The 24,114-nt window shown below is 39.2% G+C and overlaps 1 protein-coding gene across 2 annotated transcripts in view; it reads right to left on the reverse strand.

Annotated features, from left to right (window-relative positions):
* SLC6A5 (solute carrier family 6 member 5) overlaps window positions 1-24,114 on the reverse strand; it is a 1,534,607-nt gene that overhangs the window by 442,462 nt on the left and 1,068,031 nt on the right. For both annotated transcript variants that reach the window (XM_044082549.1, XM_044082548.1), the window contains exon 12: window positions 2,041-2,172. In XM_044082549.1, coding sequence (XP_043938484.1) covers window positions 2,041-2,172 — 132 coding nt within the window. The remainder of the gene's footprint in view (window positions 1-2,040; window positions 2,173-24,114) is intronic.

Raw genomic sequence — 24,114 nt, forward strand, 5'->3', positions numbered from 1 at the left:
ATAGATTTGTATATGTTCAAACTGTTATATGTTATGATTATGTTGTTTTGTCTGATGCTCAGTGTGTATGTCTAATGGGTAATTGCCATTAGATGCAACCTGTGCTGCTGTGGTTGGGCAACACCTGAACATCAGTGTTTAATCTGTGTACTTATGTATGTGTTGCTTGTCATGACACAAGGTTGTGTGTCAGATGCTACTGTGTTGCCTGGGCCTGCACTTGTTGTTGCACCCTCTGTCACCCACACCTGTGTTTTCGGTCTTCTGTGTCCTACTGTTACTCCTCTGACAGCTGTGGGATATCATTTTCAGACATCTGGGGTTCTTGGGGTAGTTCCCCCACACCTGCAGCAAAGATTACCATGTGCTGTTGTTAGCATATTGTGTAGCATGGCATACACGGTTATCATCTATGCTGTCTTCTCAGGTGTGTATTGTAATGCACCCTAGATGTGTCCAGCCATCTGAACCTAGATTTCAGCACACCAGAACATGCTCAGTGGTATTTCATATTGCTGTGTATGCTCTGTTGTAGGCCTCCTCTGCAAGGTTTGATGTTTCACTGTATGGGGTCACTAGCCACGGCTCAAGTGGATAACCACATTTATCCTTTGTGGGGAGTAAACATATGTTGCCATCATAGGTAATGTTGAGAGGGATGCCCTTAGCTTACACCCTAGTTGTGGTCTTGCACCTACCCAGTACTATTCCTTCAGGTATTTTACCTTGTTGGAATGCAGCCCTCAGACCACTTTTTTCATCCACAAGGCAGCATCGTGGACACTTTCAGGCTATGCTGCCTTGAGGACTGTTATGCTGCCATCTGCTGCACACACAAACTGGCAGTTCAGGGATGGCCACCTCTTTCTATTGATGTGTCTGTCTGCTTCTGGATGAATTGGGGTCTTGATAGGGATGTGAGTGCAGTCTATTGCACCAAGTACATGTGGTAAGTTTAAAATGTTATAGAACCGGAGGATAACAGTTCTCCATTCCATGGGGGTAGATGGAAAGTGTATGTACTCACCCACTTTGTTGCATATTGCTGCCAGGTACTTTGACAGGGTACAACTGGCAGCTATCTGTGATACTCCTACAGCATCCCCCATGTGTCTTTGAAATGTCCCAGATGCCAGTACACCTAGGCTCAGACACATTTCTGTTTTAAGAGGGATGGAGTTGCCTTGCAATGTATGCACAGATATGTGTGTTATGTACATGTTGCACACAGCCTGCACCAGCTGTCTTCTAGGTGGTACCTGTCAATGATTTGTTGATCTCACAGTTGTCTTTGTTGCAGCCTTGCACTTACTCTAGCTGGCTGTCTTCCAGGACACACAGCCACATCCTCCTGCATAGCTTGCAAAAATGCAGACTGTTGCAGTTCATTCACTGCAGGTAGCATTTTATTCTATCAGTATTATTACAGATTCTGTAATATTTCATGTTAATAACTTCCATTCCTTGCATTGCAGTAGGGCATACCCCAAGGATTTCAGAAACAGAGACAGCATTGCAGTTTGTTGCATTTAAGTTGCCTTGGGCGTACACAACGTGTTTTGGAATCTGTAATTATCCTATGCTGGATAATTAAGTACTCAGACTACTTGCAGAGCATCTTCAGAAATCACGTCCACAGCTGCTGCACTGAAGTCTTCCTTCTGCGTACTGTCTATCCATAAACAGCTTTTAGAATCCAGCCCATTGTATATTATTATTTTACTCTCAATGTTATTATATTGTAATTCAGAAAATATGGTTTATCTGGTCAGCAATAACAGTAGAGAAAACCAAAATTATCCAAAAGAGTGAGTGACTTTAGATCTACATGGAAACGTTTGGTTTTACCTAGTGCCTTGCTACTTGGTATGTCTAATGTACATGCTGAAAACAAGTGAACATATACTTGTGCAGAAATAAGAAAATATTACATTTGTAGGTATGTCTGTTGTTATTATAAGCAATTAACATTTATTTAAAAAAAAACAGATTTTAGAAATAAGTATGGGAAATATTACAAACTTCTACAAAAGTTCTTACCTGAGTGATCATAGGGAAGCCCATCAAATAGAAGACAATGCAACAGACAAGAGTAAATATTGTTTTGTGGGTACGTAGATACTTCGGAAATTCATCAGCAACGGAAGTTACTATTGTCTCAATGGTGGCAAACTTGGTAGAAACAAAAAAAAAAAAGGCAATATTTCATTATTCAAAAGTTAAAATGCTGACGAGTACCATGAAAATGTTAGAATAGCTGTCTGTCAAAAGGAAAGTACATAGAAAACAGCCTGGTTGTATCAGAACTGTATCAGACTAAAAATGTCTATAAATACTTGTTTAAACCTAAAAGTGAAAAAATAAATAAAAGATGCATTGAACTTAGCTTTTTCATTGTGGTATCATATGGAAATCAAATCTGAAAAAATGCTGTACAGCTGTGCATTTATTTCTGTGGAAAAGCCCTATGCTTTAACTCGGCCTTGCTTCTTGAATTTCTGTGGAAAAGCCCTATGCTTTAACTTGGCCTTGCTTCTTGAATTTCTGTGGAAAAACCCTTTGCTTTAACTTGGCCTTGCTTCTTGAATTTCTGTGGAAAAGCCCTATGCTTTAACTTGGCCTTGCTTCTTGAATTTCTGTGGAAAAGCCCTATGCTTTAACTTGGCCTTGCTTCTTGAATTTCTGTGGAAAAGCCCTATGCTTTAACTTGGCCTTGCTTCTTGAATTTCTGTGGAAAAGCCCTATGCTTTAACTCGGCCTTGCTTCTTGAATTTCTGTGGAAAAGCCCTATGCTTTAACTCGGCCTTGCTTCTTGAATTTCTGTGGAAAAGCCCTAAGCTTTAACTCGGCCTTGCTTCTTGACAAATGTATACTATCACAGAGTCTGCTGCTTGAAAGATGTTGTTAGGTCACATGATGATTTCCTTATTTGGAAACCAGCTTGTTGAGTCTTACCTCTACCCTTCATTATGTAACTGTAAAGACATGAAAGCCTTCTTTAAGTCCAAACTAAAGCACATTTCAGGCTTATATATAGATTGACTGTCATTTAATTAAAACAGTAGCAATTATAGATGATAAGAAAAGAAAGTGGAGCTACTGCTTTGGCTACTGATGCCCATCTCTGAGGCAAAGCTGAAATTCTGCTGCCTATAGGGTGTCTGAAATCACATTCTGGACTGAAAACTGTAAGAGGCAGTTTATCTATTAGCTAGATACAGTCAGATTTTAATTTAAATGTTACACTGCTTTTTCTGGGCATCTACTGTCATGTGTGATTTTTTTTCAGTTTCTTGTGCAGACCTTAACCATTTGTATGCTTACTGGGAAAATAAATGTTTCAACTTATTTATTTAATTAAATAATTATTCACTCCAGAATGGCACTGGCAGCTTATTTATTAATTAAAACATTTATTCATTTTACCTTTGCTCCCAGCTGTGAGGTATTTACACTTGGAACAACGACTCCTTTTGAACTACCTGCTACTTATATGTATTTAAAGGCTGGCTTATTTTCATGGTAAACAGTAAAGCATGCTATTGATTTTGTTATTATTGACTAACTTGTGTCAGTGTACTTTAAAGCATGGAGAGTACAGAGTTGGCAGCAGAAAACCTTCCTTTATCCCTGTTCTGAAAATGTATAATCATCTGCAAAATAATTACAGTCAGCTTTCAATTACTGTTGACAAGGTTACATTGAAAGACATTGTGCTTGTTCTGATACTGGCAAAATCCTGGGAACCACTATTATAACTCTGACTTGTAGTTGGAGAATGTAGAGTTTACCTTGGTGTGGCAGGACATGGTTATTACTTAAGACAGGAGTATAGATTTATTATATACCTCTACGACAATTAGCTTTTATATATTAAGTGGTATCAGTGGTGGGAGTCGAACCTTTATATTTCTGGTTCCAGACATATCAAATATCAATGGCAGTAGTCTATGAATTACAACCCATAGCCTCTGTTCATCATAAGTAGTAATACAGGTGGTGATAAGTATGTTATTGTTTCCATATGCTAGACATTTGGTTATGAAAGATATACAGTGTCCATGCTAGCTTCTGTTCAGAAAGATTGAGGTGTGCTCACCACACATATGTGATATAGTGCTGCGGGCATATCACTGCAGGTATAATGTATCTGCATGTTTACAGATCAGTGCTTATGGCACTAAGTTACTCTGCTTTACAGAAATAGGGCATGAAGGATGCACCTCAGGAGTGCACTCTGATCATGTGACCAGGAATATGCTTAAAGAACAGTGTTTGTCAGAAGCAAGAAAGCACTGCTCAACCATGCAAACAGTAAGACAGGAAGGAAGATGGTGAGAAATGTATATATGTGCAGCTAGGCAAACACGCATATACACAACTGACAGCTACATTTGTTATTTTTTACGACAAATGGTACATGAAGAGAAGGTCTACTGAACATAAACTGACAATATAGTGGAAGAAAACCGAAATAAAATGGATGACTTTATTACTTATTTCCTTAAGTTTGTTTACTGGACTGATCAAAGTTGACTAACTGCAGGCCCAGCCAGGGTAGCAGAACTCAACAAATATAAGAAGAATGTGTGTGAATAGAAGCAGCATTTAAGAAAACATAAGTAACATTAAAGTATTACTACATTACAAGAAGTAACATTAAATTATTACTACATTACAAGAGAGACTACATAATGCAAAGCATGGCTAGTGTAAAGTTTAACTAAAGTATCCACTCAACTGCAAGACTCCAAAAAGTGGGAATGGCCTTTCACATATATAGGTACCGTCAGAAGGAGATTTTAGCGTACAAGGAAATACTAGGCAAACACTGAAAAAGTAGTGGACTTTAGGTGGTCTGAGCAGCACTGTTGCATGTGGATTTATTGTGTTTAAGCAGATAGGCACTGGATTGCCCTCTGAGCTTAGAAAAGGAAGAAATGATTGCGGTATACCGTGATTTGGATAACGGGAAAGTTGTAGAAAGACATGCATAGGCTAAGGAGGAATAAAAATCAGAGTTAGTTTACAGTGGGGTACAAATGTTGACTAGGAATATACAGTTATTTTCTAAATGGAAGAAACTAATTACTAAAGTTAATATATAGAAATATACTGTAAATATAAAAGGATCAAGAGAAATTGTTAAAATAAAACAAAAATAAACAATAGTGTTATGAAGAATCTTTTCTAAACTGTATGCAAAATACAACATGAAGAGCTTTTTGATATTGTATGTAACAAGTTCATAGGTTCATAGGTTGGTACTAGGCTATCAGCCCTAAGGCCTATACAAGCCTAGCCATAACAATTCCCTGGATATTTCTTCCCACAATATTTACTTCCCTGGACCCCTGTCTAGCAGTGCGACTGACGTGATCCCTGGGGTGAATTTCCTATCTTCCATCCAGTCGACAAGGTTACTTTTGAAGAGGGCCAAGGAGGCACTCTGCTTGACATGTATGGGCAGTCTTTTCCAGAGTATGGGGAGTATCTGAGTCAGGAACCTATCCCTCCAGCATGTTTTGCTTATTGTGATGACAAGGTTTAGATCCCTGGAGCGTGTGGCTCTGAGGGATTGAGATTTCTTTAAGTGTAGCATGTCCATCAGCTCAGGGTTTGACATGGCCTTGTATGTTAAGCAGAGATCGCCTCGGAGTAGATGATATGCCACAGAGTATAGCTGGAGTTTTTTTAGATTATTTTTAGAAGTATTTTGGATAGGGTGATATATATGTTGAAAAACAGAAGGAGCACACAAAGGCCACTGGAATGGGTCTGTTTAAGGGTAGTAAATATGCAGTCTGAGAAGCCAGGTGAACTACATTCAGTGGCAGAAGGACAATGACATAACATGATCAGATAAAACCCTAGAAATATTTGTAGGATGGAAAAAATTCAACTAAAGTCAACGTGACTATTTAACTAATAGTGGTTAAAGCCTTAAAAATTAGAAATTTCCAAGGCAAATGTTCCCACTTTTAAGGTTTAACCTAGTAACATATCTTACTATGTATATGGTTATTGTGATAGGGTCTTATGGACAAAGCAGTAAAAAAGAGGCAAAAAAAGAGGTGGACACGGCTGTGATATATATAATGACATTATCTGATACCAGATGGATTTCTGATTTATTAGAGAAGGAATATATAAAAAAGTGCAGAATGGGCTGAGGTGGGACACGAAAATTAGGAAACGGGTTGAAGCACGTGACCAAGACATAATTTAGAAAACCAGTAAATTGGTCAGTAATAAGGAAAGTAAAGGAGAACACCAAATGACAGGGACAGTACCTCTTTCTAAGCTTGTTTGGTTGAGGAAGGATTGAGAAAAAGACTACAGGTATGACGAGACATTTTAAAAAAAAAAAATTATTTAAACAGTTCAGCTCTTAAAGTCGTTACATCTTACGCATACCTCATGTGCGATGCAATTACTAAATTCTTCATTGACTTGTACAACTTCATCAACATCTAGAATAAATAGTTTCAAAGAATCTTAAGTTCACAGGTTATAAACCTGGGTCAGTCCAAAAACAGGGATTGCACGTTTACATATTTCCATTTCAGCAAACGTTAACTTGATTTATATGAAACTTAGCAATATAACTACCATTCTATCCCTAACCATCTTATCTATATACAAATTAACCAGATACACTATTACCCTGCCTTCTGTTAAGTGTTGTCTGTTTATGTTACACTCCCAGATTTTGCTTTACTTTAGAATATGTATCCCATTTATTTCTGTGATTCCTTCCAGGATGTATTAAGTAAAACTTCTCTTTACCTCCATTTCTTCTCCCTGCCCCTTCATTATATGTATCTTCTCCATTTTTGGAGCTTCTATCATCTTCCATTTCTGTGTTATTCTCTTATTTGCTACGATCATCCAACACCTGTCCTATGCAGACAGACTCAAATCACTATCACTTTACTCGGCATTGTACAGATTACTCAGAAGTGATCTGTGTCTTGCCTACAAGGCAATATCAGACCCTGCCCTACTAGAGATGCTCCATATCTGTAACTGTAACTTCTCACTCATTACCCACTCAAAAGGCCTAAATCTAATATGCAACATCAACAAAACCTGCTGGAGAGAGGTTAGTCTCCCAGAGGTTGCCTCATCTTTGGAATAGACTTCCCATATACATCAAACAGAGTAGCTCTCTAATCCTCAAGTGCAACCTTGGTGAGTGGATGGGAAAGCGCAAATTTGTCCCAGGGGTTTCACCTTTGTCTGTCATTGGCAGGGATGACAGGTGCTGACTGAGGTTTCTTTTTTGGGGATAAACTCTTGGCTAGGCTTGTAAGGGCCCCAGGGCCATTAGCCTTGTAACCTCCTATGATCCTATGATGATCAACAGTGAAACCAATTCCTTGATGTGTCTAGGACACTTACATTTCCACCAAGTCAACAGTGACATTTCCTTAATCTAAGGTAACTCCTGCCCTGTTACTTGTGTCATATATTTATGCTTCCCCTTTCTAAATACTAATAATCCTTCACATCTCTAAAATATTTACTCACACATTCTTATTTCATTTGCAATGCACTTCCAGCATTCCCCATTTGCTGTGGGAAGCATTTTTTTATTTTCTCTGGCATATAAAAATATTCATGGACGCAACACCAAACAAGTATTCTACATTTTATAGACTTAGTAGCATGGCTCATGGCTAAATAAATGTCCTCCCACTCCTGTGGTGTACATTCTCTCACTCTTCGATATCCTGCCATGTTCTTTCAATGTCTATGGCTCACTAAGTGTACCTTGGCCCTCTCATGTTACTTTAAGGTCTAAGGTCACTCAGTGTAGCTTGACACTCCCATGATCTTTTAATGTCTAAGGTCACTCAATGTACCTTGACCGTCCCATGTTCTTTTAATGTCTAAGGCTCACTCAGTGTAGCTTGACCCTCCCAAGTTCTTTTAATGTCTAAGGTCACTCAGTGTACCTTGACCCTCTCATGTTACTTTAAGGTCTAAGGTCACTCAGTGTAGCTTGACACTCCCATGATCTTTTAATGTCTAAGGTCACTCAATGTACCTTGACCGTCCCATGTTCTTTTAATGTCTAAGGCTCACTCAGTGTAGCTTGACCCTCCCAAGTTCTTTTAGTGTCTAAGGTCACTCAATGTAGCTTGACCCTCCCATGTTCTTTTAAATGTCTAAGGTCACACTGTAGCTTGACCCTCCCATGCTCTTTTAATGTCTATGGTCACTCAGTGCAGCTTGACCATCCCATGTTCTTTTAATGTCTAAGGTCACTCAGTGTAGCTTGACTCTCCCATGTTCTTTTAATGTCTAAGGTCACTCAGTGTAGCTTGACCCTCCCATGTTCTTTTAATGTCTAAGGTCATTCACTGTACCTTGACCCTCCCATGTTCTTTTAATGTCTAAGGTCACTCAGTGTAGCTTGACCCACTCATGTTCCTTTAATGTCTAAGGTCACTCAGTGCAGCTTGACCCTCCCATGTCCTTTTATTGTCTAAGGTCACTCAGTGTAGCTTGACCATCCCATGTTCTTTTAATGTCTAAGGTCACTCAGTGTAGCTTGACCCTCCCATGTTCTTTTAATGTCTAAGATCACTCAGTGTAGCTTGACTCTCCCATGTTCTTTTATTGTCTAAGGTCACTCAGTGTAGCTTGACCCTCCCACATTCTTTTAATGTCTAAGGTCACTCAGTGTAGCTTGACCCTCCCATGTTCTTTTAATGTCTAAGATTCAGTCAGTGTAGCTTGACCCTCCCATGATCTTTTAACGTCTGAGTTCTGTCAGTGTAGCTTGACCCTCCCATGTTCTTTTAATGTCTAAGGTCACTCAGTGTAGCTTGACCCTCTCATGTTGTTTTAATGTCTAATGCTCAGTCAGTGTAGCTTGACTCTCCCATGTTCTTTTAATGTCTAAGATCACTTAGTGTACCTTGACTCTCACATGTTCTTTTATTGTCTAAGGTCACTCAGTGTAGCTTGATCCTCCACTGTTCTGTTAATGTCTAAGATCACTCAGTGTACCTTGACCCTCCCATGTTCTTTTAATGTCTAAGGTCACTCAGTGTAGCTTGACCCTCCCATGTTCTTTTAATGTCCAAGGTCACTCAGTGTAGCTTGACCCTCCCATGTTCTTTTAATGTCTAAGATTCAGTCCGTGTAGCTTGACCCTCCCATGATCTTTTAATGTCTGAGTTCACTCAGTGTAGCTTGACCCTCTCATGTTCTTTTAATGTCTAAGGTCACTCAGTGTAGCTTGACCCTCTCATGTTCCTTTAATGTCTAAGGTCACTCAGTGTAGCTTGACCCTCCCATGTTCTTTTAATGTCCAAGGTCACTCAGTGTAGCTTGACCCTCCCATGATATTTTAATGTCTAAGGTCACTCAGTGTAGCTTGACCCTCCCATGATCTTTTAATGTCTAAGGTCACTCAGTGTAGCTTGACCCTCTCATGTTCTTTTAATGTCTAAGGCTCAGTCAGTGTAGCTTGACCCTCCCATGATCTTTTAATGTCTAAGGTCACTCAGTGTAGCTTGACCCTCCCATGATCTTTTAATGTCTAAGGTCACTCAGTGTAGCTTGACCCTCTCATGTTCTTTTAATGTCTAAGGTCACTCAGTGTAGCTTGACCCTCTCATGTTCTTTTAATGTCTAAGGTCACTCAGTGTAGCTTGACCCTCCCATGATCTTTTAATGTCTGAGGTCACTCAGTGTAGCTTGACCCTCCCATGTTCTTTTAATGTCTAAGGCTCAGTCAGTGTAGCTTGACCCTCTCATGTTCTTTTAATGTCTAAGGTCACTCAGTGTAGCTTGACCCTCCCATGATCTTTTAATGTCTGAGGTCACTCAGTGTAGCTTGACCCTCCCATGTTCTTTTAATGTCTAAGGCTCAGTCAGTGTAGCTTGACCCTCCCATGTTCTTTTAATGTCTAAGGTCACTCAGTGTAGCTTGACCCTCCCATGATCTTTTAATGTCTAAGGTCACTCAGTGTAGCTTGACCCTCCCATGATCTTTTAATGTCTGAGGTCACTCAGTGTAGCTTGACCCTCTCATGATCTTTTAATGTCTGAGGTCACTCAGTGTAGCTTGACCCTCCCATGTTCTTTTAATGTCTAAGGCTCAGTCAGTGTAGCTTGACCCTCCCATGATCTTTTAATGTCTGAGGTCACTCAGTGTAGCTTGACCCTCCCATGTTCTTTTAATGTCTAAGGCTCAGTCAGTGTAGCTTGACCCTCCCATGTTCTTTTAATGTCGAAGGCTCAGTCAGTGTAGCTTGACCCTCCCATGATCTTTTAATGTCTAAGGTCACTCAGTGTAGCTTGATCCTCTGATGTTCTTTTAATGTCTAAGGCTCACTCAGTGTAGCTTGACCCTCTGATGTTCTTTTAATGTCTAAGGCTCACTCAGTGTAGCTTGACCCTCCCATGTTCTTTTAATGTCTAAGGTCACTCAGTGTAGCTTGACCCTCTCATGTTCAATGTCTAAGGTCACTCAGTGTAGCTTGACCCTCCCATGATCTTTTAATGTCTAAGGCTCAGTCAGTGTACCTTGCTGGTGAGATGCTATACTTCATCCTGTACACCTATTTTTCATATCTTTTTTTTTTTTTTTTGCCTATTTGGGACAATGCTGTATATGCTAATTTATTGATGTTCGTTAGTTTAAAGGTGTCCTTAGCTTGTTCCCTGTTGATTATACTACAACTTATCCATATTTGCTCCAAAAATCTTGGTGTTCTATTTTTTTCTTTCTGGTACCTTACTAGCTGACTTTTCATGATTTTCTTTTATTATCTAATTTAAACCCTATTCAAGAATATTTCCTTCCAGTTTAATAACTTTTTTTGTTTTAACAGTTTTCCCTGGATGACCTTAATGCAGACATGTAAGTAGTATTCTTTAAGGTCATGTGATATAGCCTTTCATGCTTCTGTCATATCCCCTGTAACCATCTCACTCTGTCTCCATCCATAGCCTTTTCCACTTAGGCAAATATAAGTTTTCTCCTAAATAGGATATAATAGTCCCAACTTAGTAGCTTTAAAATATTCTTCCAGGTCAGGCATCCACCCCCTCCCCCCTTATATTGGTAATGTTTGTTTTTTTCATCATTTTGTTCTACTTTTCTTGTCTTCCCATATGAATTCCTATAATTCCTTCCTAATTCTTTGCCAAATTTCCCCAGTAGTTTGATTTTAAAAAGCTTGCTTTCCATATAAAATCAGTGGGACCAAGAATGTTTTCACTGCTTGTAGTTTGTTATTCAGTTCCATTAACATAAACTTCTATTTTCTTGTTTTGGAAATTATCTGTTGGTTTACCTGATTACTAGATCGCCTTGCTACCTCATCCACATAATCTCCTATCCAAACCCATAAATGCTTAATTTTGTCATGGCCCCACAGACAGGGAAATTGTTGTACCAAGTTCATTGTGAGAGTAGAATTCATTGTCTTATGGTAGTTTATTTTATATCTGGCTCATCTATAGTATTCATTAATCTTATTGAAGATTTTTTTCTGGTTTTGCAGTATCCACAAATAGTGATATTTTTTCATTCATCTGACCCCACGTATTTACCTTTATAACTGGGTCCCTGCTATTTTTTGCCAATGGTTCCAAGTAAAGGGCAAATAACAGTGGGGACATGGGACAGTCCTGTCGCATTCCTCTGGAGAGATTGAAAACATTTGACAACACTCACCCACTTTTTATTCTACCCTTGACTCTGTTGTAGAGCCTTTATAAAGGGGTAGTCTGATCCCTGGAAAATCCAAAGGCCTGCAGTTTTAGTTCAAGGAATAGCCAGCTAACTCTATCAAAGGTGTTTTCCATGACAAGCCCTAATAATAGAAGTGTCCTTTTGCTGTGCTCTGTATCCTTTTATAATATCAAAGTTTTATTAACATTATCAAAAGTTTGTCTCTCCGCCTCAAATCCACATTGATTCAGATTAATCAAACCTGGTAGAATTTTTTCCAACGTATTTGCTAATTTTGGCATGAAGACTTTATAGTCATGGTTTAGTACTGAGATGGGTCTGTAGGATTCTGGGTTGTCTCGTCTTTTCCTTCTTTAAGCAGAACTATTATTACTGTCGCACAGCAGGATCATGGTATTTCTTCCTCGTTTAATATTTCATTATGAGTTTGGCCCAAACTTTTCTGCTACTTCTTCTTCTACTTTCTGCACTTCCATAGGAGTCTCATCCTGTCAGGAATCCAATCCTGTCTTGGAGTTTTGCCTAGGTTTTGTTGTCTTTTCAGTGGTGGTATCTCCCCTTTGTCAATAGTTTTCATAAGACGTTCTACTTTCTCTCAAGAGAGCTTTGGCATGGATAATCTATTTAGATAATTTCTAATTTCCTGAGGAGCCACTTTCTTTTCCTGATCCTGACAATATAGTTTAGAGTGTTATTGGGTGGAAATTTGAAGTATTCTGTCAGGGTCTTTTTCTAGTGTATTTCTTGCTTGTGTTTGAGGAAGAGGCATTTTAGAATGCATTTATGTGACAGTACAATTATGACAAGAGGTACAGACAGACCATTACAAGTAAAACCGGAGAATTAACAGATTTGCTCTTGTATGGCACTGAAAAGTCTGTACAATAGTCCTACAGTACTAAGTCATATATTACGGCCAGTTTTATGAGACCACCCTCTGGGGCTACAGGTATGAGGTCTGTATAGGAATAAATGAAAAGGAATAAACGAAAAGAGTACGGAAGGTATGAAGAAGGAAGAATCAAGGCAATTAAAAAGTGGAAGAGGAGGATGGGTATTTTAGAGGACAGGCTGAATATGGTGGAGATGATATCTGCATCAGTATGACATATGGCATATTCAATGCTCATCTCCATATGGTGAATCAGAGCTGAGAAGAATACAAGTGGGATGTGAACAATATGTTTGGAAGAGAACGTAACTGGGATAAGAGGGCAGGTGGACTGACAATTTTGGCATTTCAAAATATGTGATCAGATGTAACATTGGGCAGCTTTTTGGGTAGTAGTTAGAGTATGTTTGCAGATGACATTGTGATCTGTAGTGAGAGTATGGAACAGGTGGAGAAGACCCTGGAGAGATGGAGATATGCTCTAGAGAGAAGAGGAATGAAGGTCAAGAGGAATAAGAATATATGTGTGTGAATGAGAGGGAGGCTAGAGGAATGGTGTGGATGCAAGGAGTAGAGGTGGTGAAGGTGGATGAGTTTAAATACTTGGGGTCAATAGTTCAGAGTAACGGTGAGTGTGGAAGAGAGGTGAAGAAGAGCGTACAGGCGGGATGGAGTGGGTGGATAAGTGTGTCAGGAGTGATTTGTGACAGACGAGTACCTGTAAGAGTGAAACGGAAGGTCTACAAGAGGGTAGTGAGACCAGCTATGTTATATGGGTTGGAGACAGTGGCATTGACAAAAAGGCAGGAGTCAGAGCTTGATGTGGCAGAGTTAAAGATGTTAAGATTTGCACTGGGTGTGACGAGGGTGGACAGGATTAGGAATAAGTATATTAGAGGGTCAGCCCAGGTTGGAAGGTTTGGAGACAAAGCCAGAGAGGCACGATTATGTTGGTTTGGACATGTGCTGAGGAGGGATGCTGAGTATATTGGGAAAAAGATGCTAAGGATGAAGCTACCAGGTAACAGGAAAAGAGGAAGGCCTAAGATAAGGTTTATGGATGTGGTGAGAGAGGATATGCAGGTGGTTGGTGTGACAGAGCAAGATGCAGAGGACAGGAAGAAATGGAAACAGATAATCTGCTGGGGCGACCCCTAACGGGAACAGCTGAAAGAAGAAGAAGTTAGAGTATCAAGGATGGGAAAAGTGGGGGGGCAAGGTGATGAGGATAACGGGGTAGTAACAGAATATTAAACAGTATTAAAGGATGAGTGAGGAAAGCAAGAAATGTGCAATGGGAAGAAAAAGGGAAGGAGACCTTTAACACAGTCCAGAAATTCAAACTGGGGTAGGAGAGCTACAGTGATTTATGAAACATTTTGAGGTTTGCTAAGTAGAATGGGGATCACTGCGGAAGGAGGAGTGGGTGTTGTGATGGATAGCACGATTTGTAATGTAATGACTAGGGAGAGAACACAGAAGGAGTAAAATAAGGCTAGAGACTGAGAGAGATGCCTAAGATGAAATGGAAACAAGTAAAAGCAGAGGAGGGTGCAAACAGAGAGAGAGAATTACTCAAAAGTGATGAAGTAAAATGCTAGAGAAACAAAGATTAGTATGGATTCAGAAATAAAGGAATATATGGATCAGGGAGTCATGACAGAAGAGCTGCTTTACGAATTGAGAGTTTTCACTAGTGTGAGATCAACAGACAAAAATTTTGCACCGGTGATTTACACACACTGACACTGGAGATGGACAGTTGTTGTTCTTCTTTCAGCTTTTCCAGGTTAGGGGTCACCACAGCAGAACTCCGGTCCACTAATGATTGGCAGTAGATTTTTTTTTTACGGTGCCGAGGTGCCAGATCAATGCCCAACCTTCAACGAAGGCACGCCCTACGCATGTCTTTCGAAAGCCACTTGACCATGGGGAGGACATGCAGACTCCACATAGGAAATAATACATATGCTTTGGGAATATAACAATTTGAAAATTTTGCAAAATCAAGTCACTGTTTTTAGAAAGGAATTTTTGTAAGAAGTGTCTATATGTAAAACATAAGCTTCTCATATAATTTTATTAAAGTATTTTTCATTATCTCAGATTTCAGTATACATTGCATGGCTAGTTATTGTTACTTCTCTTTTTTTGTCTTTGGATGAAGGCCCTACACATATAGAGGTATAGATAACATTTTGAACAATTTATCCTTCCTTCCATATATAAAATTAGTGCACTACAACCAGCCATGGATAACTTTAACCTCTTGGCTATGGCTGCTAAAATGTTACATCTGGCAGATTTACTATTGACTGGAATACAGAAAAATATTTTTTTTATTTAAATCCTCTAGAAAGATTAAATTGTAAGTCATTATAAGCAATACAAAATGTACTGTGATACTGAAAAAAAGCACCTAACAGTCCCTTTCAAACTATTTACAGAACTGGATCCTTGAATTAGATCTATTATAAGGACTAGAGGTGCAGTCAGCTAAAGAGTAAGTCATGCACCCTTTCTACATATTCTGTGCCAATATCTGAGGATGCTTATAAATTCTGAATAGTAGACAGCCAAAGGGATTAACAACTATTTTCCAGTCCAGAAACAATAATATAAGGACCAACAATTGTTCTACCTAAAGGTCATATCATTTCAGTAGCAAATTTTGAACTGGATGGTCCACATATTTATCAAGAAAGTTTATGAAAAAAAAACAGAAAAATATGTTAGGCACATTATAATCATGCAGGAATAATGACAAATGAAAGCTGGGAAATATGGACCCAATCTCATGTACTCATTTAGGAGGGGAATTTAAACATCACAATGGTCATATATGCAGTATATTAATCTAATTAGCTTACACACTATCATAAATAATAGGCATAGGAGCACACCACCATCATATAAAAACAGCACTGCAATTTACTGGTATGAAAGATCAGCTTTTTTTGTTGACATGAGAAAGGGCACATCAGACAGATAACAGTACAAGTGTCCAAAGTTTTGAAAAAAATGAAGCAGAAAGATTGCCACAGACTATCAAAATGAGCTTGGTGGCAGTGTTAGAGTTGGAGACTTGGATTAATCTGAAGAAACACTTGTTAAAAGACTGATTAAAACTTGTTAAAAGACTGATTAAAACTTGTTAAAAGACTGACTAAAACTTGTTAAAAGACTGATTAAAATGAATGAAAATCCATGCAAACTAAGCAAACTAAAGGCGAACTGTTCAAAATAAAACTGGTAGGTGCATAGACGGTAAAATGAAACCAAAGCATGAAAAGCATATAAATATAGAGTTATCGAGTTATCGTCTACATCTCTTACCGAGTTATCGTCTACATCTCTTACCGAGTTATCATCTACATCTCTTACCAAGTTATCGTCTACATCTCTTACAGGGAACTGCAACGGAAAGTATTCAAACTTCCCATCAACTGTACAGAACTCTCTCACAATGATGTTACTATCAGTAACAGAACAAGAACAGCAGTAATACAAGGCAGTGATAAACTGAAAAAGAGACTTAAATAAAACAAAGTTATACTATAAGCTGCAATGCGTTGAAAACATAATCAACATACAAGCAATATTACTAAGGACTGAAGTAATACAGTAACTACAACCATTGTTGGAATTGTCTAGGATTACTGAGCTAAGAAATTGAGAGGTATACGCCCACCCTGCTTCCATCCTGCTTATTCCTTATTTACTCACCTTGTTTTCTGCCCTCTACTTACTTCTCCTTATCATATCTGTCCTACACTCCCATTCCCAAACTTTAATCTGGTTTAAAAAATAGATAAACATAGCACACATATGCTCACAAAAGGGCTTATAGAAACAATCGTCTTAGGTCATACATTGCACAATAGGTCACAGACAGTAATGTTGATGTACACCAATGAGAAATGGAACTCATTGTCTTACAGCAAAAATGAAATTGAATCCTTGTCAACTGCTATAGATGTCATCATCATTTTGGCAAATGAGCTAAGCTTGATTACTCATCACCATGCAAATCTGAAAAAAATTAAAGATAAAACATTTATTCTAGTTGTTTCAATATCTCACTGTACTCATGAAGTGATTTCTACTGTATCAATACAGTAGGTTGAGGGTTCGGAGCTCCAGGGGGTTGTATGTTGTTTTATAATGTTCAATTTGTAACATGAAAATGTGCTACATTTCCCTGATATGTGTTTCAATAACACTTTCCTTCTAATTGCTTCTGCAGCTCCCCATATTAATACATCAGTTTAGAGAATATCACTGAGAAATTCATAAGTCCAATTCCCCTAAGGCCCACATTCTTTTCTTATTATCAGTCTGCAAATGTCCTATATTCCCCTTATATGTGTGTTTTAGACACAGTCTACTTGGGCTTCTTCTGTGGCACCACTTGCTAATGCACCATTATAGAGAATATCACTGAGACAGTAATGGGTTCAAATCCCTTGAGGCTTATCTTTGTTTTCTTCCTATTAGTCTGCAAATGTGCCACATTCCCTTAATATGTTTGTTTTATGGCACTGTGTGCACTGACTCCATCTGCGGCCACCTTGTTAATGCACCAGTAAAGAGAATGTCACTGAAAAAATAATGGGTTTAAATTCCTTGAGATCTATCTTTCATGTCACATTACCAGTCTGCAAATGGGCTACATTCCCCTGATATGTGTGTTTTATGGCACCTGTTACTGTGACACCTGGGGCCCCTCTTGCTAATGCATTAGTCAGTATGGAAAATATCACTGAAACAGTCATGGTTTGAAATCCATTGAGATCAACCTTTTCTCTTGCTATCAGTCTGCAGATACGCTATACTCTCTTGATATGCAGGGTTTGTGACACTTCTGTGACCCCCTTCATAATGCACCATTATATAGTATAATACTGAAAGAGTCATGGGTTCAAATACTTTAAGGCCTATCTTTTTTTCATGACTACTTCTGTGGCTTCCTTTGCTAGAGAACTGAAGATATATTGCTAAGTGAACTGAAGTGATGGTTCAAATTTCCTGAAGTTATCATATTTTACTTTTAACGGCATTCACATAGTATAGGTTCACTGCTTACACTACATTTTCAGGACTAGTGCAGGACAGTACTCTATCCCACCTGCCCTAAGTACACATTATTCAACATCTAAGTGTTGCCATACCACCTTCTCCATTGTATTTTGTAGCACCGCTTTGGTGGGCCTCCTCTGCACTCATATGCTCATCTTTGTGGTTTCTGTTGTTATAGTGAACCATCTTCACTCTTAGCCATTTCTGGCATTTTCCCTTTCTTGGAGCATTTCTATGTATATATATATATATATATATATATATATATATATATATATATATATATATATATATATATATATATATTGCTGTATATTGCATCAACATCGTCATAGTACTATTTCTGTCAGTAGAAATGGACTCTCAATAACTGCCAGAAGTTCACGGGCACATTCGCTACTTACGTTAACTTCTTGTACTTTAAGTAAGTGCACACACGGCCAGGAAATGGAACAGCTCCTTGTAAGTTCACCAAAGCAGATTCAGTAAATCCAGGTAGGCATCAAACGAATTCAAATAATTCCTTTATTCAGAACCACAGAATGATAACACACAAGCGCTTGTGTGTTATCATTCTGTGGTTCTGAATAAAGGAATTATTTGAATTTGTTTGATGCCTACCTTGATTTACTGAATCAGCTTTGGTGAACTTACAAGGAGCTGTTCCATTTCCTGGCTGTGTGTGCACTTACTTCCTGGTTTGGTTCTTTGCTGTTTGTTTGACTTCTTGTACTTTAATCCTGCAGTGAAGTATTCTAACATGATCTGGTCATGGGTCTGTACTGTGGCTGTTTTAAGGGGCTGATTGTTGTGCACAATGACTTGGCCCCACGCATTTGCATTAAGCAGAAAACATGGAATAATTTGTTGTTAATTTTATAAGATATGGATTTTCCATTCTGTACAGAGGCAAACATTTGGAAAATCCTTATAAAATAATAATAAACAGTTTAATAAGCCATATCTCTAGTCTGGAATATATATCATTGGTCTGTTTCATACTAATGGTGAAACGTGATGGTGGTCTATGGAAAACAACTAGAGAAATCGTATTCATTTGCTTACAATTTGAAAGTAGTTATATTTTCTCTCTTTTTTGTGTGGTTTAGTCTGTATCTGTTTCTGTGTCCTTGATTGATCTGGTTCTACTCATGAATGTACTTACAAACTGAAACAAATGTACAACTTAGTACTAAAAGCATAACACAATAGTTTGGAGCTTAAACAAGGATTTGTGGTCTGTTCTGATCAGCCCACATCAAGCAGAAGTTATATTATAGAAGGAATATTAAATAGTTTAGTTGGTCAAGGAAAAAGGATATTAAGCACTGGGTAGTTTTAATTGTTGAATTCATGAAGAGGTTTAATGTATAAATGTCACCTTTTTATAAGCTCCTTTAGTACTAACTTAATACACAACGGCATGTCATTAAAAGAAATATAAGTCTGTATATTTTCCAATCTTACTGTGAAATTCTTACATTTGTGATATGACTCTTCCAGTTTTCGTAGTTCACAGAGTGCTGATGTTATTTAGAAAACAACTCAGTATTAATAAACATGACAGCAGTGAAGTTTATTCCATTAAACATTATAGGTTCAAATAAAGATTTCAAAAGATGTGGCATAATTAAATAATTTAAATAAAACAAACCTGATATGATGATTTTGCAAGAAGTGCAGTTACTGATGAATCATGCAAAATGTGTGAAGATGATGAATTAAAGGCTGCCTCATGTACACTGACAACCATCTCCTCTTACCTCCCAACACTCAGACTTAAGAGAGATGCACTTGTATAACCACGCACTCTCCAGCCAAGACCGGAACAGCTGGTGAAGAGGAGAAGGTCAACACTTGCATCACACCACATAGAACACATAGCCCTCCAGAACACACACCAGTACTGCCTTCACATAAAAACACAAACCACACACCCACCTTTGTGGAGGCTCTCGACAAAAATCTACCCAAACAGCAGAGACCTCCAAGGAAGAAACCCACTTGACCACCACAACACAACACTAATCACGAGACACATAACTCTCCTAAACAGTGTGCCACTCAGCCAAAGCCCCTAAGGCAAAACAACATGCCTAACACACTAGTCATAGGTGACTTGATAGTGAGGCACACTGATGTCACACTCACTAGGTTGAATAAGGACAAAGTGACAGTCAGCTGCCTGTCAGGTGCCAGGATCTGCCACATAACGCACGTACTCAGGTCCCTCAACAACAGGTACAAATATGACTCTATCATTGAACATGTGGGTGTGAATGACCTGAGACATACCTACATGGACTACATGAAAAGAGACATGGAGGAGTTGTCGGATTGTGTTAGCCCTGAGCAGCCTCCTACCATCACCCAGAATGATACCACAGTACAAGCAGAAAATCACTGATTTCAACAATTGGCTAAGTTTCTGGTGTTATTCTAAGGGGATCCAGTATCTGTCTGCCTGGGATGACATGATTGACAGACCTCGATGCTTTGCCAGAGATGGCCTGCATCTGTCTCCCCTGGGCTTCCAGATGCTGGCCAAGGCCCTTGCCATCCTTATAGTGCCTTTATTATGTGGTGTTCCAAAGACCAAATTACCATTACCACTGTAACAGCTATAAACAAATGTAATCTGAGGGTCATGCTGCTCAATGCTAGAAGTCAAAATCTCAAAATGCACTCACTCAAAGCACTTCTTAAAATGGAGAACATCAACATTTGGACTGTAACAGAGACCTGGTTCAAGGCAGCAGAGAGCACCTCATGCACTACCAGGCTCTAACTTATTCCACACCTTTCGGGCCCAGAACTTGGACCAAAGCTCCAAAGGCAGTGGTGTTTCCATATTCATAAAGGATGTGCACACCTCCAGACTGGCAGCCCAACATAACACATCAGAGATACTTCAGGTGTAGCTAACATTGGGTAAGACAGCGATTCAGGTCATAATCTGCTATATGTCTCCAACCATGTCCCAAGACTCACACTCCAAGTTCCTTAGCACTCTGGAGAATATTAGGGTTCAACCTAACACTCTCATACTGGGTGACTTTAACTACCCCTCCATTAACTGGGAAAACTACTCATGTACCAATACACTTGCCCAATGTTTCTTGGAATTCATTAATTCCAATACCTTCAACCAGCTCATTCTTACCCTCACTAGAGGTAGCAACATCCTTGACCTGGTCATTACTAACATGGGGACCATTGCTCTACACCATTAGTTAACTCCTCCCTGGTTAGATCTGACCACAAACTAATCACCTTGGAAATCCACAACCCTCCCACCCACCCTGCAAAGGTAACCACCATGAAAACCTTCTCCAAAGCTAACTTTGGGCTCCTAAAAATAGAAGTGGCTAACTTCACGGCACCCATGAAAAGGGAAAATAGTTGCATGACCACCGAATCATACACCAATGCAGTGTATGAACACGTACACAAATGCATGGATCTCGCCATACCCAATAGAACCAAGACGCTCATCTCCAAAAAAAAGGAAGCCAATATGGTGGTCCCCTGCCATAAAAAAACTCTACAACAGAAGGAGGAAACTGATGCAGAATAATGTGAAGTCCCAAGACGGCAAAGACTCCCTTATCAGCCTCAAGAAAAAGTTGAGATCACTCATCAAATCCTCTAAAGCTAGCTATGAAAATAGAATTGCAGCAGATAGTAAGGACAACCACAAGGCCTTCTATAATTATGTAAAGAATCTCCATGACAATACCAAGATATGCTCTGAGCTACTGCACAATGGTACCTCCTATACCGTGCCAACAGATATTGCCAACATACTGGCCGACAGATTCAGTGCCAGCTTTACCCCTCTCTCCCCCAACAAAGGACCAATCACAATACCAGTAGATTGCCAGACACCCAGTATAACTGCTGCACAGGTTAAAACAGCACTGTCCAAGGCCAAGAATACAGTTTTTATGGGACCTGACAATATCCCTTGCTGTGTTCTGCATGAACTACAGAGTGAACTGGCACCTCACCTGTGTGCCTTGTTCAGTCACAGCCTTGCCTCAGGCTTTGTACCTACTGAATGGCGCAATGCTACAGTCATCCCTCTCTTCAAAGGAGGAGTGACTATAGACCCTAGGAACTATTGCCGCATTAGCCTGATGAGTCTGATATGCAAAGCTATGGAGCGCATCATCATGGACCTAATAACTAAGGATATAAGGAATCTCCAAACTCTGGATCCCACACAGTTTGGTTTTGTGAAGGGTAGAGCATGTCTGATCAACCTGGTCAACTTCTCTGAGTCAGTCACCAGAGCTGTGGATGATGGCAAGGTGGTTCATACAGCCTACCTTGATCTGTCCAAAGGCTTCGATACCATTTCCCTCTCAGGAATCACATAAAAACTCATTAAGCTAGGCATCAACCCCTATATCACTAGGTGAGTTGCAAACTGGCTCACAGATAGAACCCACAGTGTGAAAGTAGCTGACTCCAAGTCAAACTGCCGACCAGTGACGAGTGCCATCCCACAGTGTTTGGTCCTGGGTCCTCTCCTGGTTGGTATCTACTTCTCTGAAGTCCAGGCCAACACAAAGGGACTCTGGCTGACAAAGTTTGCAGATGATTGCAAGTTGGGAGCTATTATTAACTCCCCAAGTGATGTTGACATCCTATAGAAAGGCCTCACTGAGACCAACGACTGGTGTCAGAACCATGGCCTTAAGCTCAATGCCAAAAAATGTGTCACCATTCCCTTTGGAAAAAAAAAAACAGTTCCTATGAATTACCACATCGATGGTAGTCCACTGAACACAGAAGGCATTATAAGAGATCTTGGAACACAGGTTGACAGGAACCTCTTTTTTGACCACCACATTGCCACTGTGGTCAGAAAGTCCTTCTATGTGACACATCTCATTACTAAGGGTTTTGTATCCAGGAAGAAGGAAGTCATTGTCTCCCTCTACTCTTCCCCCATTAAGCCAGTCATCGAGTACAATGCCCCATTTGGCATGTACCTCACTAGACACCTGCAACAACTGGAGAGGCTGCAAAAGTACCTCACAAAGAGGAACCTAGGCCTTAAACACTTGTCCTATATGGGCAGACTCAAAAAACTCCAACTATTCTCTGCCTCATATCGCCTACTTAGGGGCGATCTCTGCTTGACATACAAAGCCATGTTTGACCCAGCTCTGTTAGAAATGCTACATCTAAAGAAATCTCAATCCCTCCGCACTACACACTCCAGAGACCTCAACCTCATTACCACAATCAACAGAACATGCTGGAGGGACAGGTTCATAACCCTGAGACTGCCCATGCTATGGAATAGACTTCCCATACATGCCAAACAGAGCACCTCACTGGCCCTCTTCAAGAAGAATCTTGATGAGTGGATGGGAAATAGAAAACTCACCTTTGGGATCACTCCAGTATCTCTACTCGACAGAGGCACTGGGAGCTAAGGCCAGGTGGCACGATGCCAGGGTAATCCTATGGGCTAGTCTTGTAAAGGCTCCAGGGCCATTAGCCTAGTACACACCTATGAACCTATGAACATCTTCATTTTTGGAGAAAAACTGTTAAACATATTATGGAGAAATTAGTTAGTTATGCCTAAAGTTGTTTTCCCATTTAGTGACAGCAAAACAATGTTAAAATAGCAAAAATTTTACTTTGTCTCATTCATACTAGATACAGGTCACTCAAATTATTTAGATATTTTATTAAAAATTGGAAGACCAGTTAATACCGTATGGTGATCTCAATTGAATTTCTGACTTGTCAGATACTAGGGCTAATGGTCACCCAAGAATCATGACATCCTCTAAGGCTTTAAAGACCTGAAATAGTCTTGTAGAATTAAAAAAAAATCTAAAAGATTTGGCAGCTTCAGGGTATTTAAAATGTATGTGCTATTCCTATGCCTTTTACATGCAAACTTATTTTGATAGGTTTTGCTTTCCATAGAACTAGCTAAAACTGATTTATTTAAGGTCATGTCTTGCCCTCTATCAACTCACAATGCCTTACCATTTAGACTATCAACTAGAAATAATAGTCATCCTAAAAAGATTGCCAGCATATACAATGACATTCAAAAATTTCAATGTATAGCATTACAATTAAAAAATTATTTATCCATAAATGATAATGGATATGTACAGAAATCTATAGTATGTGATTGTCTGAAATCTTGTTTGCATAGCAAAACTACAAAAATATGATACAAATTAAAATGCAAGAAATGTGCCATAAGTCAAAATAAAAAAAAAGAGAAACCATCATCATTGATATACGGAGACAATAAATACCATCAAAGGATTTACATAGATTGGAAAACAGGCACAAATTGATTGCAAGATCTAATCAGATAAAACATTTAACAAATAACATGGACATTTAATGAAAATACACAAGTGACATTTATGCAAACTCA

The sequence above is a fragment of the Protopterus annectens genome, chromosome 9.part0 (assembly GCF_019279795.1).
Source record: "Protopterus annectens isolate FY-2018-M chromosome 9.part0, PAN1.0, whole genome shotgun sequence".
NCBI lineage: Eukaryota > Metazoa > Chordata > Ceratodontiformes > Protopteridae > Protopterus > Protopterus annectens.